This window comes from Ischnura elegans, chromosome 8 (assembly GCF_921293095.1).
Source record: "Ischnura elegans chromosome 8, ioIscEleg1.1, whole genome shotgun sequence".
Lineage (NCBI taxonomy): Eukaryota > Metazoa > Arthropoda > Insecta > Odonata > Coenagrionidae > Ischnura > Ischnura elegans.
In genome coordinates this window covers 90,428,390-90,445,444 of record NC_060253.1, presented here as the reverse complement: position 1 = coordinate 90,445,444, position 17,055 = coordinate 90,428,390, and the positions used below count along the sequence as shown (strand labels likewise).

General features: G+C 37.4%; 1 protein-coding gene across 3 annotated transcripts in view; it reads left to right on the top strand.

The window, feature by feature from the left end:
* LOC124163746 (protein drumstick-like) overlaps nt 1–16,464 on the top strand; it is a 120,823-nt gene extending 104,359 nt beyond the window's left edge. The window contains exons 2-5 of one of the 3 annotated variants that reach the window (XR_006865835.1): nt 4,266–4,478; nt 8,331–8,618; nt 13,117–13,183; nt 14,203–16,464. Coding sequence is in view for 2 of the 3 variants with exons in the window: in XM_046540824.1 (XP_046396780.1) it covers nt 8,341–8,618; nt 14,203–14,260 (336 nt within the window). In the remaining variant the exon portion in view is untranslated. The remainder of the gene's footprint in view (nt 1–4,265; nt 4,479–8,330; nt 8,619–13,116; nt 13,184–14,202) is intronic. The other 2 variants (XM_046540824.1, XM_046540823.1) reach the window with 2 other exon arrangements.
* Nucleotides 16,465–17,055: the final 591 nt, after the last annotated feature.

Sequence of the window (17,055 nt, the reverse complement as noted above, 5' to 3'; positions counted from 1 at the left end):
AACTCTCACATATCATTATCATGAGTGTAACGTTTTTTGTAATATCCACTTCTAACTTAACAAATAATTTCAGTACAATTCAAAAACAAGCTCTATATTTTGAAACTTGGGAACAAAAAACAACATCAAAAAGCCACCATTACTATCACAATCCCATTTATATTATCCGTACTACCACTCACGGAACCACCGCCATGAATTGCACCAGTGTGGGGGTCTTGAGTTCTGCCGTATCTCTTCCTCCCGTTCTCTTCTCCTCTCGTAGGCGCCTCCTTTTCTCTGCGTTCTCTCCCTCTCCCTGCCGATCTTGAATTCTGCCGTATTTCTTCCTCCGCTCTCTCAATACACCGCTACTTTAGTCTTTCTCCCGATCTTTCTTTATAACACGTCTACCTCCTCTTTCTCTCCATACACGACTCCTTTTTTCCGTTCACAACAATCTCCCCGTCCCTCACTACCATTGTTAGTTTTAAATTATTTACAAACAACATGGTGGCTTGTTTACATTATGTTACATGAGGAAGAGAGAAAGTTTCCTCTGGATAGTGACACGATAGTCTCGTATGTGTTCTGAAAGACCGAATAAATATGTGTGGAATAAAATCTTTATCATTACATTTATTTAGCCTTGAATAATTTAACCATTAAACCATGTGATCAAACGTGTGAATATTCGTTATATGGGCTGTTGTTCTTGTAGAGTACATTTTATGCCCTCATTGTGGACGGTTTTGTTGTTGATTCAATCGAATAATGAATCATGAATGCTTTATTATAGTTGAAAGAAAATAATTGTTTTCAAGTTACGATTATACCCGATAAATTTGGAACTAAACTGGAACAGGAAATTGAATAGATAAATATTTGCGTTGCTGTCTAAATTAAATTCAGTGGAGGATGGTTTTAGTTTCCCATATTCCCCGGAAAGGTGACACTGCTGGCGGTGAAAACGATTGCGCCCTCGACTCACAAGAACCTCAGAGCTATTCAATTTCATTATTTGTTCGTATCAGTTCCAAATCCTCTAGAGATAAATGAGCTGTTTATTTACCCTTATCTCTTTCGGGCGGTCTGGGAACCTCTTTTGTGTGGGGACTGGATGCCATGTTTCAGGGTTTGAGAAGCAATGGCAAAAACTATGGCTTCCTCCCCAGCTACCGAGATAAAAAGGTTTAAAAACCTGAAAAGGACGGAAATGAGGGTTGGAACTTAGAGAAAGGTCCTTTTGTTGACCTGAACAAATGCTTTTTCAGGCTGAAGTTTTAGCCCGTGTTGTTTGCTTTGCCTACTCCTTCCTTGGTTCTCACCCAACCATTCCGCCAGTATCGTTTCCGAGAAAGCAGCTCCGGAGGTTCGAGGTTACTGGAATGGGTAGAAACCTTTCCTCCTACCTCTGAAAGCGAACCTGAAATCACCTGAGGAAAAGTTGGTGGGAGGATGAGTGCTTCAAATGAGGTTAAAGATGATTTGAGTCATAGAGGGGGATCCATTCTCATGGTGGTGTAGTTAAGGGGCAGAGACGTTTTTATTCTCTACCCCGCTGGGAAATAGTTACCCCGCCTGCCTCGAAACAATATTGCAATGGAGCACGGCATAGGTCAAATAAGTTTTTGATCTATCCACTTCGATTCACTCGTGTGAGGGCAAGCTATGCATATTTTGCAATACTGTCTAGAAATTTGAATAAGCGTTAATTTATCATTTCGGCGTCATTCCGTAAATAACAAAACAAGGGGAGAAATAATAAAGTTATTCTAGCTTATATCATATACGAAGAATGCTGTATGATATAATTCTTTAAAGAATCGGGTTTATAAATAGTTTTCGTCGTTTCAAAGTCAACATTAATTACAACCAAATATTACGCAGGCAATATAGATGTTAAGCGCCCTCTCATTGGTGTGTTGCATTAGCTACTTTGGTGAAAACCGCATCAATTGGCATGTGGCGTAACAGCACTAGAAATGAACTCAAAAAATAATATCATTTATATTAGAGATTTTGATTGTAACGCATTTTCTTTTTTGACATTTTTTTCTTTAGGAAGAAAACGAATCTTTTCTCAATCCGGTCGACAGTATATCTCCCCAACTAAGGGATTATTTCGCGTGTGAAAATGTATGCGGTTCCGAAATGATTTTATATTTTGAATGGATTGTTTTACAATGTCTCCAGCAATCTAAGCATAGATTTTATTCGTGATCAGTTTCAGAATTCCGGAAGAAGGATGCAGAATAACCATTGGTGTAATGGAAAGAGGGATGAGATGAACCGTCATCTCCGTAGGGTTTTTCCTTTCGGCTGCGTAGTAAAGTGGCAGTTACCTGTGCGGGAGCATCTCCGACCCTACTCGGAAATATATATCTCCTGCCATGCGAAACGTAATATTTCTTAGGATCTGGCAAACGGTGACCGCAGGATCAATATAGGCCATTTCCGACTTAGGCGACGCGGTCGCCAAAACGAGAAAGGAAAGCAAAGCAGAGTGAAAGATTGATGACGAATCGTACCGATCCATTCTTCGAAAAACTTTACCCCTCAACCTCATGAGTTTCGAGGGAGTTGAGAGCCGCTCTAATTTAAAGAGGCGAGAACTCACCTCCCCGACGTCTATATAGTAATTTTCTCTCCCCTAGGGGACGCAAACGGGCAGGGGTTGCCGAAGTGGGCGTGGTCGCTCCGAGAGGAAGGGGAAAATTAAAACGGAATTAACTCGGTCGGCTCGTTTGTGGTGGCGCCCCCTTGCTGGCCGCCGCGAAAGTGTTTCCGTTCCGCCAAGGGCGAATGCTCCCGGTGGGCTAATTGGAAATTTAAGATGTCGGCTTGACTGAAATGGGGTGAGGAAAAGAAGAAAGTTGGCCAGGAGTCAGTCCCTTTGGTTATTCCTCCCGCTGGTACCCGCGTCCTTCCCCGAGGCAACCGCAGTGCAAAGGGATTGAGAAATGGGTGCGGGTAACGAGGAATTGTTTAATAGACGTTTACGAGGAAAATGGGTCCTTGGGCTGATTAAAACGAACGTAGCTACCGCCTTAACGGCCGTGTCCCACGGGTCATTCCCGCAGGCTCCAGTGGGCGGGTTGGCAAGTGATAGCTTGCCTTCATCAGTTTGAGGTTTCCTGCGCTTGGTGGTGAAATGCATTAGCCCTTAATGGGACTTCAGGTTTCCACTTATGTCCGTGCATATATTTTCTCCGGGATCCGGTGTCACCACTCTATTCCCAGTATTGCAAAAAATTTATTTGCCAGTTATTGTAATATTATATTGGCGGAAATATTATAAACACTGCAAAATAGGTGTAATAGGAAAATATACCCACAAGAAAGCAAAAAGGCTCCTAGAGTTTTGACAATGAGGTGGCTAAGCACTATATCAAGCGTCCTGAGTTCATATCCCTAGCGAAGTCTTATGAATGTCTGAATATCATTAAATCACTCCCGTGCCCTTCCAGTACATTTGGGCTCAGGAATGGAATAGTTGTAATTCGCTCGCTAACGTCTCAGTCAGGGTAAGCTGCCGACTCACGTATCCAAAACCTATTTTGGACCTTTCACAAAACTCCACAATAGGCACCTGGCGAAAAAGTTCCGGCGTTAAGTAAGTTTTGTTTTCATTGAGTTATATCTTTGATCATGAGGATTTTGCCATATATTGCTAACGTCACACCTCACATAAGTCTCTCTGCGCAAGCGCATATTTGAAACAACTAGCTAAAAACCACAATACAAATGGGTTCCTCAGGTGTAAATTTAAAAAATCTTACGTCAGCGGTCTAAGTTAATGTTGGTACCAACTGCCTCAGTGGTAAAATGCATGAAAGAGCACATCTGTTTACGTGTCTAATCAGAGAGTGAAACTCTCCTTAACAAGTGAAACTCTTTTAACTAACATCTAGTACCATAAGCCTCGCTACAGTTGCCTTGGGAATTTAGGAACTTGGATAGCGTAGTGATTTACGCAACGGCTCGAAAATCCAAAGGTCCGCGGTTCGATTCCCGGCTCAGAGGAACTTTTTCTCGTAGTAATTCACGCATATCTCCGTAACAATATTTTCTCTTGATGGCTCTTAACGTTGGTGTCCATATTTCGAGTATACGTCGCGTTAATTGTCTTTTCGTGGCAACATTTTCGTTTCCAGAACTGAGGACGAAACTGTTGTCACGAAAAGGCTACTACCGTTACGTATACCCGGAAGAGAAACTCTGATACTAGACGTCGCGGAAGACTGCAGTATAATCTTAACGTTGGTGTTCAATGATTTTTACAGGTGGCCGTTCCAGAGGACATCAGCTCGGGAAATCATTTGGCGATTTTCTTAACGACCGTTGAAGTCTCCTTAGGCGTTGAAGTCTCCACGAGTAGCCCTTGAAATATTCTTCATCCCCGTCTCCTCCCGATTAAGCGCGACACAATTAGAGGGAAGAACAATTAAGGAGGAGAGCGGGAAGTGGGAGTGCAGGAGACAAAGGGAGAACAGGAGGTGAGTAGTCATTATAGTTTGTAAAAGAAACTTACAATAGGAAAGAGCCAGCCGAACGGCGAGGCCAATTTTGAGAATAGAACTGGCACCCTTTTTTTTGCACATACAATATGGCGGTCATAGTTATTTCGTTAAATAAACTGTGAGCTAAAAATAATGCATATAAACTTTTAAACTTCTACGGTGGAAGAATGTGGGTTTTCATTTTTGGAATAGCCAAAGCTTTCACAAATTTAACTCAAAGCTAGAATTCACTAAAATTATTCTCAATTGACATTAATGAAACTTACGGTAACTCATGAAGAATAATGGACTTTTGTTCTCACTAAAACTTTCATCTGTTGCATGAAGGATTTTCCCCTCATATCTCACTGTGTTTTCTTTCATTGCATTAACAAACACGGATAAAAGATCAATTTCACGTTGTGAAATAATGAGGAAATATCTAAATGGATTAATAATTTCGCCAACCCACCGTTTTCAATTTGTTATTTAATTTACTGTTTTTTAATATTGTCTACGCGATAATATTCAAGAAATTGAAGAGTTCTATAAATTATACTGTAAAACTAATTGTTATTCTAGTCTTCAGTCTTAACATGAGTTCCAGCATAATTTAAAATCATTTCTACTCCTCGTCAATGGAAATTTCTGCAGGCCAATCTAACTTGATGTGGATGTTTTTTTTTTAATTGGAACAGTATGAGTAAGTAAGCAAGATAAATGTTTGAGCTTTAAAAAGATTGAGTAAGTGAATGTAATTGCTTTGTAGTATATAAAAGTAATTTTGAGAAAAAAGTAAAAGAAAAGATGTTCGAATGAACATACGAGCATGGCACTGCAGAGAAATGCATGGATTTGGAGCGCTCACTGACGCTCTGTCAATTAACAATTTCTTTGGTAATGGATGTACAGGTTTATTTGAATCTCATTCTTGGTGATTGTTTCGTTTTGTTATAACCTTCATCTCTTGTCATGTCGAAAAGCCATACCATATACTTTTCAAACTCTTCATTGTGAAGAAGTGTAGGACATAGTAGTAGTAATATGGAGATAGGAAGGAAAATGAAGATGTTGTAGAATTACTTCTTAAAATTATTGCGAGCATTATATAGAAACTTATCATTATAAATTTTTGAACAGATTCCTCTCTGAAAATTTGCTTTGTGAGAATATTGAAAAATAAATGTTATTTCTACTTTAAGAGTGAATTACTTCCTCGAAGAATAGGAAAATTCCTTAGGTTCTAAAGCGACGAATATAATATGGAAATAATTTTCCATCCGCGTCATTACTGCGTAATTAATAGTTGAAATACCCGAAAATAATTATTGGATCATGACTACAAGTGATCTTGTCAATAAATCGGTTTTCTTTTCAATATTTGCTTTGCAGTTATATTTTTGTTAGTTGAAAAAAGGTGATAATAATTGAAGAAATATAATAAGAAATTAATCAATCGTATGTTTAACTTATAAGGGACTTAAAATTATTTTACTTCTGTGTGCTATGGCTTTTCTATTGTTAGAGAGTTTGCACTGTGATTGTAATATTGTGGTATGCATGGAGCCTTTAGAAATAGTCACAACCTACTTTGGTACGGCCGCCACCTTCTATGGATAGGAAAACGCACCATTAAAATTTTGGTTGGGAAGATTTAGCAATCATTCATGGCGTTGATGAATGATGATGCTCAGGTGAAACTGCAGAAACCAGCATTTCGGGGCAATCAAGTTAGGGAACACTTTTTCTCCTTACTATTAGGATGAGTTCTCTCTGTACGTAATATCCCTTACAGAAGATTATGTCCATTGCAATTCATTGATTAACGTGTTACCATTGAGTTCGTTACAGTAATATTCTTTCAGGCTATATTCTGATGTATTCTTCAGTAGTTTTGTATAATTTCGTCTTGAGCCTTAGTTCCATATTCATATTGAATAATTTGAAGAAATCCAAAATGCAAGAATTCATGCGTAGTTGGCACATCTACGCCTTAAATTTATTTTCCCTTATAGGTGCTATATCACAGTTTTACATGTCATTTTTTGGTGTAGATCTTACCATAATATCTACAATGGATGTTTTCATGATTTATATTGATAGCTTTCATAAATACACCATATAATAAATCGATCAGAATTCAGATAATTCAGATGAAGAATAACTTTTGGGTCAAGAATGATACTTGTAAATTCTACTCTAATTAGAATTCTAGCTTTTTCATACTTATTTGAGATTGTACATTGAAAGCATACCGTTTTTCTTAGCAAGAAAGAGTCAATTTCCTTCATTTTTCTCCAATGATTATACACTTACTATTGCTCGATTTAAATAGCCTTTTGAAGTTTGAATGGTTATCCTGTAACATCATGTCCTATTTGAGAGGTAAAAGTAAGATAATTTTGCACACGTGTATTCATATCATTTTATTGGATATATTCTTGGGTTGGACCACCTGACCTGTGGCTCATTCCTTTGTACGAAGAATTTCTATAATATGGTACTATAATTATTTATTGCTTATTATTTGTCTCATTACGTAGGAGTAAATTCGTTAAAACGTTTTTTGGGGTCAAAGATTATTTCACACAAAAAAGATTTAATTTGTTTAGTTTTTAATTGAAAGCGCTCCTAAGTAAAAAAATACTTTGAGGATTACCTAAAGCTAGATTATTAGTTCTTGCCAGGGTTTCTTTAAATTAAATGGAAGCAAACATATTGTTTCAGGAAGATTAAATCGGTTCGATAATATAGATGCAGTAGGCAATATTTTTGTTGAATGTAAGCTTAAGGTTTATTTTTTGGGAAACATTTTTGCTGCTATCAATGCGTCAATAATTATAGGTTAAAGGTCCATTTGATGTTACAAGGAGTTTACACCATCAAAAACAGTCCTCATTCGCGTAATATTTAAGTGAGCCCTCAACCAAAGAAGAGTGTTACAGAAGCATTATTGATTCCCCGAAAGCATGCGCGCTGGTTCTGCAGGGGGAACTGGGAGTAATCAATTAGCCCGCGGTGATTTAATTAATATTCCATGGGGTGTCAATGTAGTTCATTCTGTACAAAGAGGAGTAATACCTCCGAGTAATTTTGGGGTTCACGTGTGAAAAAAATTGGTCGAAGATGGAGATGTTTTGATGCCTTCATGGTTTTCAGTTTTTCTTCGCTTTGATTGGTGTTTGGAACAGGTGGTTTTTTTCTGATACCTAGATAGCATCTTCAAGTAAAAAGTGGATATTTTTGATTGTTCTCACAGCAAGGCCGTATTAAGAATATCGCTTTACTTCATCACTAGCTTTAGAGGGTATTCACCTCAGTTGGGGTTGAACTTTAATGTGGGTTCAAAGGAAGAGAGCAAAAATTTTCAAAATAGTCGAAAAATCCTAGGGTCAGGGTTCAAACCCCTCAATCCTCACTCTCTGTGGTGTTAGCCCTCAGTTTTATCCACTTACGAATTCCTTTATAGTGAAATATAAAGATATTCCTCTTTTAAAATGAAAGAATCATGATAAACAATTCTTTCACAAAGGTTAATAATTAAAATCCTTCTTGACGGGGTTGAGCATTATTGGTGACACATGATTAATACTGACACCGGCCGAACACGCCAAAATTAGCACTTTTTACCCAAAATGATGTCAACTTGGGTGAAAATCACTCTAAACACCAATCAACGCGATGAAAAACAAAATAAATCATTAAGACATCGAAACCACTCTACCGCGGAAGTTTTCATCGGAAAAATGTTGGGTGTTGGGTGCCCCAAATATTTGGGAAAAGCAAAAAAAAAATTAGAGAAAAAGGAAGTAGGTTGTGACTAAAGCAAGGGCTCTCCGTGCACGCAAGAAGCGCTAAGATGTTCGCCATAATGCCGGTCGATACGGAGGAGCGAGCGGGTCGCGGCGGTAGCGGCAGCGGAGCCGGCGAGGGCGGCGGAGGCGGAGCGGGCAGCGGCGGAGAAGTTCGGCGCAAGATGAGGACCAAGTGCGAGTTCGTGTGCAAGTACTGCCAGCGGCGGTTCACCAAGCCCTACAACCTCATGATCCACGAGCGGTCGCACAAGGACGACGTCACGTTCACCTGCGAGCTCTGCGGAAAGACCTTCAAGAGGCAGGACAACCTCAAGCAGCACAGGTGAGCCGACCTTCTTTTTTCATACAAATCGAAAGCTAAGAACAAGGCGTAAAATACTCTTAAAAAACCTCATTTATTATTAACTATTTAGTATACTTATGGATGTGATTTATTTCAAACCTGCCGCGTGAACGGCGGTGAAATTCACAGTAATTGCCAAGAGAAAAAATTTCCTTGGACTGGGAATCGAAAGACGGACCTTTGGCTTTCAGGGCCACTGGCGCTGTCACGTGGCAGAATTGAAGTAAACTACATTAACCGTCAAGAGTAGCGTTTAGCGCTGTTATGGGGCCGTAAACCCTCATGTTATCATCCTTGACGGACAGCAAGGGCCCGACACCTATGACGTTGTGCCTCGGTATTGCCTTAAGGGAATTAAAAAACCTGGATATCGTAGTGGTCTGCGCAGTGGCCAGGAAAGCTTCAGGTCCGTGGATCCATTCCCGGACCAGGAGAATTTTTTCCAATGGAAATTAATGTATAATTGTGGAGCTAATATCTGCATCACTCCTCGATAAATATACGCAATAATAGCTTAGAATTAGTTAAATAAAAGTTTGCAATTATTCTCTGCTCATAGGTTAGATTCTAGGCTTCCGCGGTCTAGATTAATGACAGCTAATCTTTCGGATATTTGACATCTACTTCTTCCCGAAGGAGAGTACTGGGATGATCTTTAAAGATATTTTCAGTTCCTTCGAGACAACGCGGTAGAAAACGCGAAAGAAGAGCATTATTCTCAGCCTTAAAATAGTTCCGGTAATTATGCCATCGCACTTAACTATGATTTTTCAGGTGTTTATTGATATTTCGATAGAAAAATATTAAAAATAAATTACACGTTCGAGAAGGGAATGTGAAACTAATATTCATCGCAAAATACGAAATCTGCTGCGGATTTAATATTGGAAGAGGTGTCTTTGCTTCAAGTGCGAATAGAAGTGGGACGAAGTTTTATATTCGAATTAAGTATGAGAATTATATGGTGTATATTCTAGGTGAGATAACTTATAGACTCAGTAACACATTTTTTGCTGTTCCTTACATATTCATTGCGGAAATAAACGTCACCTATTCAATTGGAATGGTTTTTGCGCTATAATTTGACTGCCTAGGCCGCAGTGTTGAAATTAATGGAGCTAAAATGTAAACGACATGCCGTATGAACTCTTTCAACGGATTTTACGATGTTTTCACTCGCCACAAGGTGTTTTTCTTAACAGGTCAGGTCGCTCATTGTAACACTGGGTTCGCGTGAAATCAAAGTGACTGCAGTTGCGAGAGTCATGCTTATATTTAACAGAAATACCCAGACGTGCAATGCTAGACTCCTTCATTGGTTTCATTGCTGTTAAAAGAATTTTTTTAAAATTTATGGTTTTAGCGTTGCGTCGTGAGCAAGTGGCGTACATGTAGATGAGTCTATGATGATGACGAGTCTTGGTCGCCGAGTTAGCTCCCAAGGGCATACATTGGCCGTCACATACACCGATATATTCTGTAAGGTTTCGGACAAAGTAACGGTTGTGTTCGTTAGTTTTGAAGGGATTGGAGCCATAAATGTGTACAAGTGCCTTGGGGGCTATCCATTACTGACGAGAGGCGTTTAGGGGGTCAAGCCGATTCTCGTTTTATCTCACCTTCGGGAAAGGGGGGGTCCCGGCAAGTATCGCGTAATTTTTTTCTGAGTAATATTTAAAAAAATTGGGTTTAATTGAACAAAATGAGTGATAGCCTAGGCTGCAGTGTTGAAATTAATGGAGCTAAAATGTAAACGACATGCCGTATGAGCTCTTTCAACGGATTTTACGATGTTTTCGCTCGCCACAAGGTGTTTTTCTTAACAGGTCAGGTCGTTCATTGTAACACTGGGTTCGCGTGAAATCAAAGTGACTGCAGATGCAAGAGTCATCCAGAAATATGACTAAATTCTATTCAATAATATCTATCGCGGTTATGCAAACGCCACAAAGTAGTGCAATAGCTCTTCAATTGTTTAGCTACCGGCCAGCCAAAAGGTGGGTCCATATTTTTGACATTCTATTGTTACATCAAATTATTTAATTTCAATCAAACTAATTGTTGCATTAATTAATCCAACGCAATTGTGTATATGTTAACGCATTTAAACTGAAATTATTCATTTTAACCATCTCACGTGAGATTTTCGCGAGGGGGTCGAGCTCAATTTCACGATATCTCACTAAAGGGGCTTCAAATCAATCATCAAAATCACCGCAACTTATTTTTGATTCTAGCATTACTAATTCTGTCCCTCTGCTTGATAATAGTAACTTTCAAAAGCTCAGCTTGTCATATTTGTATTATATTTTCCCTACTCCTTACTAATTTTTGGAGGAAATATTACAAGGTATAGATAATTGAGTTTCCGAGAGTGTGTTTTAGGATCCTCTTATGGAATATAATGCATCTACTCGGTGTAATAAAATCATAACAGACACATGCAGTGAATTATTTTCGGGTGGGAACTCAGGCGTTCGCCGCTTTTCCTTGGCAACCTTCTACGGACGGGTATGATAGGTGTAAGGAATGGCAGTGGCCACGGAAAGAGACGACAAATAAGCCACTTCCTCCGGCTAAAAGCTCATCTCTATGCGGTGATACCCATTTTGATCCCATTGCATATCAATTACCCTTCCTTAAAGCGACTAATTATCCATACGGGGGTGTCTTTCGCAATTCATATCACAAAGGGGCGACCCGATAGCAGGCTTTGAATCTAATTAAATGTTCAAGGCACGTGTTATTACAGTTGCTTACATTTGCATACACAATTTGGAATCACAGTCTCTTCAATTACAGAAGTGACTCGTTTGCAAAGTGCGCTATTATTCTATTGCAAATAAATGCTATGCTGCTTCTTCCCATTGCCTATAGGGATTTCGGTGCTCCTATGTACATTTATTCGCAATTTAAAGACACGCAAAAGAATTTCTTCCCCCTCTAAATCACTTTTTTCGCTTTTGTTTCGATAAAGTTTGTCATTGAAAATATGTAACATGCGGTAACGTTATGTGCGCAATAACTATGATTTTTCAGGGGCCTCTTCCTGAGTTTAAGGAATGCTATTGTTATTTTTCAGAAACGGAAATTTTATTCCTTCCACTCCGTTTTTTTATTTTTAGCCAATTTATTTATATTAATATTCATAGTGAGTTGTTAGTATAATCTAATTACATTGTTCTGGAGAGAATACATCCTGAATGGAGAGGTATTTGTTATGAAACTGATCATTTTGTTGCACATTCAACTTAAATTATTGGAATGACAACAGCAAAATTTCACTAAACTCTATATCAGGCGCTTTTTTTCCGGAAATCGAAATTTTCATGTGCGCAAATTATTTCCATAACACGTTTTTAGGTTATATTTTGCCTTAGACCTTTAATACTTATCATTTTTACTTACATTCTCTCAAATTATACCAACAGCAGACAAACTCTGAGGTTCCGCGGTAAATCAGGATAATATATAAACTGTTATTTAAGGTTAAGCCTAACACGATTTAATGAAGAAGATGTCTTAATTCTATGTGTATAATCATAAGATATTATTTTAGCATATTAGTAAGTGACAACTTAACTATTGTCTTTTCTGGAATTGTTTGAATGAGTAAGCATTGCAGCAAAAATGGTTTTCGCAAAACTCAATTCATTGGTTAATTTATTAGGTATCAAGGCTTAAGCACTGTCGGCCCAATCTCTCTTGTATACGTTTCAATATGCCGTGAACAAGACGAATTTCAGGTGCTAGTTTTACTTTCGTAGGGAAGCTGCCTTCTCGCTCAGGAAGCAATATTTAAAAATAAGTTGGTTTATGTTGTAGCTAAAGTTTTTACCTACTCAAGCATAAGCTAAAATCCAGATTAAATAGAAATGTTGAATCGACGCTTTAGGTTTCAAAGTTAATTGTAAATCGCGAGTATTTTTTTTAGAGTAACTACGCCATCAGTTCGCATGGAAAGTTGAAGAGAAAACGTTTCTGGTAAACATATACTTGAGTGCATGCAGAATATGGTATATTTTCGATGAAAAATATTTTTTAACCGTCGGGCTATCCACTGGTTGATCTCTTTGAAGGCCGACGTATTCACAGCCAACCTTTGCCATCTATCGTACGCTCGTTTAATTCACCATGTGATATAGGACCACTCACCTGGGTATTAATCGTCTATGTACCCTGAAGAATATAGCAAAGGATGCTGCGAAACATCGGCCTTCAACGACCCCACCCCGTGGACAACCCTGAGCCGGAAATATCAACAACGTGTCAGTATGAAAAATGGTAACACAGTCTTGTTCAAAGAGTTTTGTTGAACGTATCAAGGGATCAGGTGAATTGACATAAAGTTTCATGCACTGAGATGAGGGTTTCATGGCGGTGCAAAACCAACACGGGCCTTTGAATTGTTTGAGCCTTTTTTTATTTTTGAGAAAAAATGTCTCCTTCTGTCTTTTCTCTTTTTTTCCATGTTCAGATGTGGGTCTCGGTGAAGTATTTTCGTTCCCTCGCCACACCCTCAACAGTCAAAAAGCCTAATTACTGTAAGGAAATGATTCATTAGTTTTTTCTCATCCTCTTTATTTTATGTGATTCTTTTGTTTTTTTTTGCTTCTTTTCCGTCCACTTTTTCTCATTGCTTTCTTTTTTTCCGATGGATTGGAAAACAGATGTCGCTTTTTTCACCTTCAAGCTACTCGAATGAAACGCATAAAGAAAAAAAAAAGAAATTGATTCTCTCAATTTCCTTTTAATATTGTTTTGGTACGGCAACGCTTTGAAATTTAAAGAGCCTATTTCAAACTCATCTCAGTTGCTTCTACATGTCCATTGCTTGTTGTGCTGCCTTTGTTTTTTTTTCCAAACAAGATAAGTATTTCCATACATTATCATTTCAATGCTTGCATGTTTAGGATGTGGCAATTTGAATAAATAAATGTACCCTTTCATTAACTTACGCTTTGTTAAAAATTTTGACTAACACGCTTAGTTCTTCATTGTTATTTAATTAGTTACAATACTTGTATTTGTAAGGTGAATAATCTATTTTTAGTGTGATCATGTGAGGGAAGGATTTTTGGCATGCTAATTTAGTCCAGGCAGTCTTCATTCTTAAGCGATTCTCCATTAAAATTATATTCTTTTGAAGTATTTATTTTCTTAACTACGATTGGTATGACTTCCTTTCGTTATTTGGACGAAAATATGATATTATAATGTCTTTGAGGGTTCATTAGATATATTCGTTATTCTTGGTAGATAAAAAATTATTTTACCAGCCATTCTATCTGTATAGGGAAGAAAAGTACATTTTTTAAGTGAATGTTTCTAGTTTTGAGGGAATTATTGCTCAAAACCCTATTATGTCTGAGATTCGCATTACATTAGTACTCATTTTGAGCGAAGACTGTCTGCTCTAAGTATTTTATTGTAGCACGCTTATTCGTGCTCATATACCCTGCATGTTTAATAACTGTGATTTTTGTAGATCACAAATCAGCCTGATTCTCTCCCACATAACTAATCCAATGCTCTCTCTTTTTATTTTCTTCATCGGCTGCAGGTCGTTCCATCACAGCACACCGTGGAAAGCTTCGAACGGCTTCATGGCCAGGATATGAAGGTGCCCGCGAGAGATTTGAGATTGGACAAGAAGGAAGGAAAGGGAATGTTCAAAAAATATATTAAGAAGTTTTGAAAGTGTATATTTTTCATGATTGAGAAAAGGAGACTTTAAAAAGTGTTGGCGGTGAAGAGACGACGTTCGACTGTGGCATAACTTGATCTATGTGTTTTTGGGAGAGAACGAGAATACTGTGCAGCATTTGATTTTTAGTTTTTGTGAGCAAAGCGTAACCAAGACAACATTTCCACCGACTGAAGTAATTTTATAGCTTTATTCTACACGATGGTAACAATTGCAAATTAATTTCGGTCCTATGCCAGTTTAAACGAAAAATATTTTTAAAAATCATTTTTGTTGAAAGTGCGCATCCGTGTTGCATAATTTTAACTCAACGTTGAGCTTCTCCTTGTCTAATGAAGTCCCTTCGTAAAATAACAAGGTAAATGATTCGATTTAAAGTTTTTATAACTTATTGTCAGTAGACATTTTTGAAATTCCAACTTAATGATATAAGTTCGCCTATCCTATTCATCATTTGCCTTGGCTAAATAATGTTTCATGTACAATGGAATCATATTCTTTTCAAAATACTTGCTTTAAAGGTCAAAGAGAAACATGTAAGTGTATGGGTGAAAACGCTTCCTTCTTCAAGATATTACTGAGGAAGAACCATCTTGAAGAAGAAAGAGAAGCACTGATGTTCTCATAGAGAAGTAATGAGGATGTCCTGATATTGCATAGTTTTTTCATCCATTTGACTGTTTTCAAGAGCTGCCCTTATATTGTTTAGGAGAAGTATTAGAAATTGAATTTGACTGCAATACAATGCGAAATTTGTCGAATGTCCTTTCTTCGCGGCCTACAGTTTTATGATATCTCAACCTGTATAAAGTATTGACGATTATCATATTTTAAGGGAATTTTAATTTTGTAATTTTATTTCAAGATTGGATTCGGCCTAGGATCCCAATTATAAAGAACTATTTAATCCCCGCGACTTTAAAATTCCCCAGGATAAAAAAATAACTAAAAGAGATGATAAAACTCTATTGAGAGTTTAGTGTGATTTATTATATTATTTTTTCTATTTTATTTATAACTATATTTACAATTGTGAAACGCTTTGTAGTCAGGGGTGAAACTGATTAGTTGAGGCCGTAGAGACATCCTGAAGCCATTTATCTTTTCCGTTACTTTTCTCTTAAATTCATTAATTAGACTTAATGTTGATGTAATATACTGTCTTATGTTTCCATTAAAAATTCGTTTTCCTCAGTTTAAGAATTGTATACTCAGTAGCTTCTTAAAAAATTACTCATATTTACTGAAGGTGCTATACAATGAGAATATTTACGTTTGACGAAAGAATAAATTGTTCAGTGCTACTTAGGAATAGGTGACGAAGGCAAGCAGTTGGATCCAACGAAGATAAATTTTTTGAAATGGTATGATGCACTGAAACTAAACTGCTAAAATGCCTTTTCTTGGTTATCATGTACGTATTTCAAGTGTTTTAGTTCATATGTGTATGATGCTATCAACGAAACTGAGTACGCACTATTTGAACTTTGCAAGTTGTTTTTGGTGAGGTGTTTTGTAGATGTTGAAGTGATTGTAAATGACTGAAAAGTTATATGATACGTACCTTTAGGAAAAATGTTTGCTTTACAGTAAAATATATATATATGTTCCCAGCAGATGAAATTGCTGTGATCCAAAATCACGGTGAAAGATGATATATTCCTTCCGAATGCCTGATGTATGTGTGCTTGACTAGGGTACCTACGTTTGTATCTACCAATATACCCATCCTTTCCCGAATTTCCCTGATGGGTGCATCGCAAAAAAGATATATTTTATTATGTGTATTTAAATGAGAGTAAAATATGTGAAAATAAAATAAAAATTATAGAGTTTTATATCAATTTTATAAATCTACTAAATTTAATGAAAAGAGTGCCTGTAAGATAATATATAAACCCGAAAAAGTGCCTTGAATTAAATGCAGATGTGTTTTTTTTTTCAAGGGGAGAGTTGTGGTGAATTTATTTATTTTTTGGATGCAAAAATAAATCAATAAACGATTTCAGGGAAAATATCCCACTCCCAAGTCGAGGGTGACGTTCAAGATATGCTGTGTGCATTGTTGACTGTTTTATTTTTTATTGTGTGGAAATAAATGATAAGATTTCAAACAATCGGGGAAGGATATTATTTTTAAGGTGATCCCATGTCATGATTTCTTATACCCAGGAAAATTCTGTAATGATCCATCTTTAAGTATCACTTCTACTAACGATGGCGAGAGATCGTCATCTTCTGAACGGTAAGTGATCTGCAGACATCTGGATATCTGGTAAGAAATAATTTCTGTGTTGGTTAGGAATACAAATTTGAATGAAATATATTTTTGCAATGGAGTCAAAGATATTCTTCGCAGGGTCACAGTTAGCATAGTTCACGTGAAAATTTCAATGTAGCGTGACCATAGTTCACCGTGTTTCCAGGATATCAAAATTGAAGGCGGTACAGTTTCTTAGAAAGTGCTTGCGATGATAAGGGATAACTAGATAAAAGGATAAATGGCGCTAATATTTCTCTGAGAGGTCAAAAGTACTTAATATAACGTGTAAAATATATGTAGATGCTGTTGATACAATTATTTCGGCCAAAGAATGATAATGCAAAGTTTCCGCTGCCTGGATGATTCTGTGTTTAAGTTCGAATAGTATATAACGTACCAACATGGACAGGCCTTCACAATATTTGTTCATGTATTCCAGCCCGTAT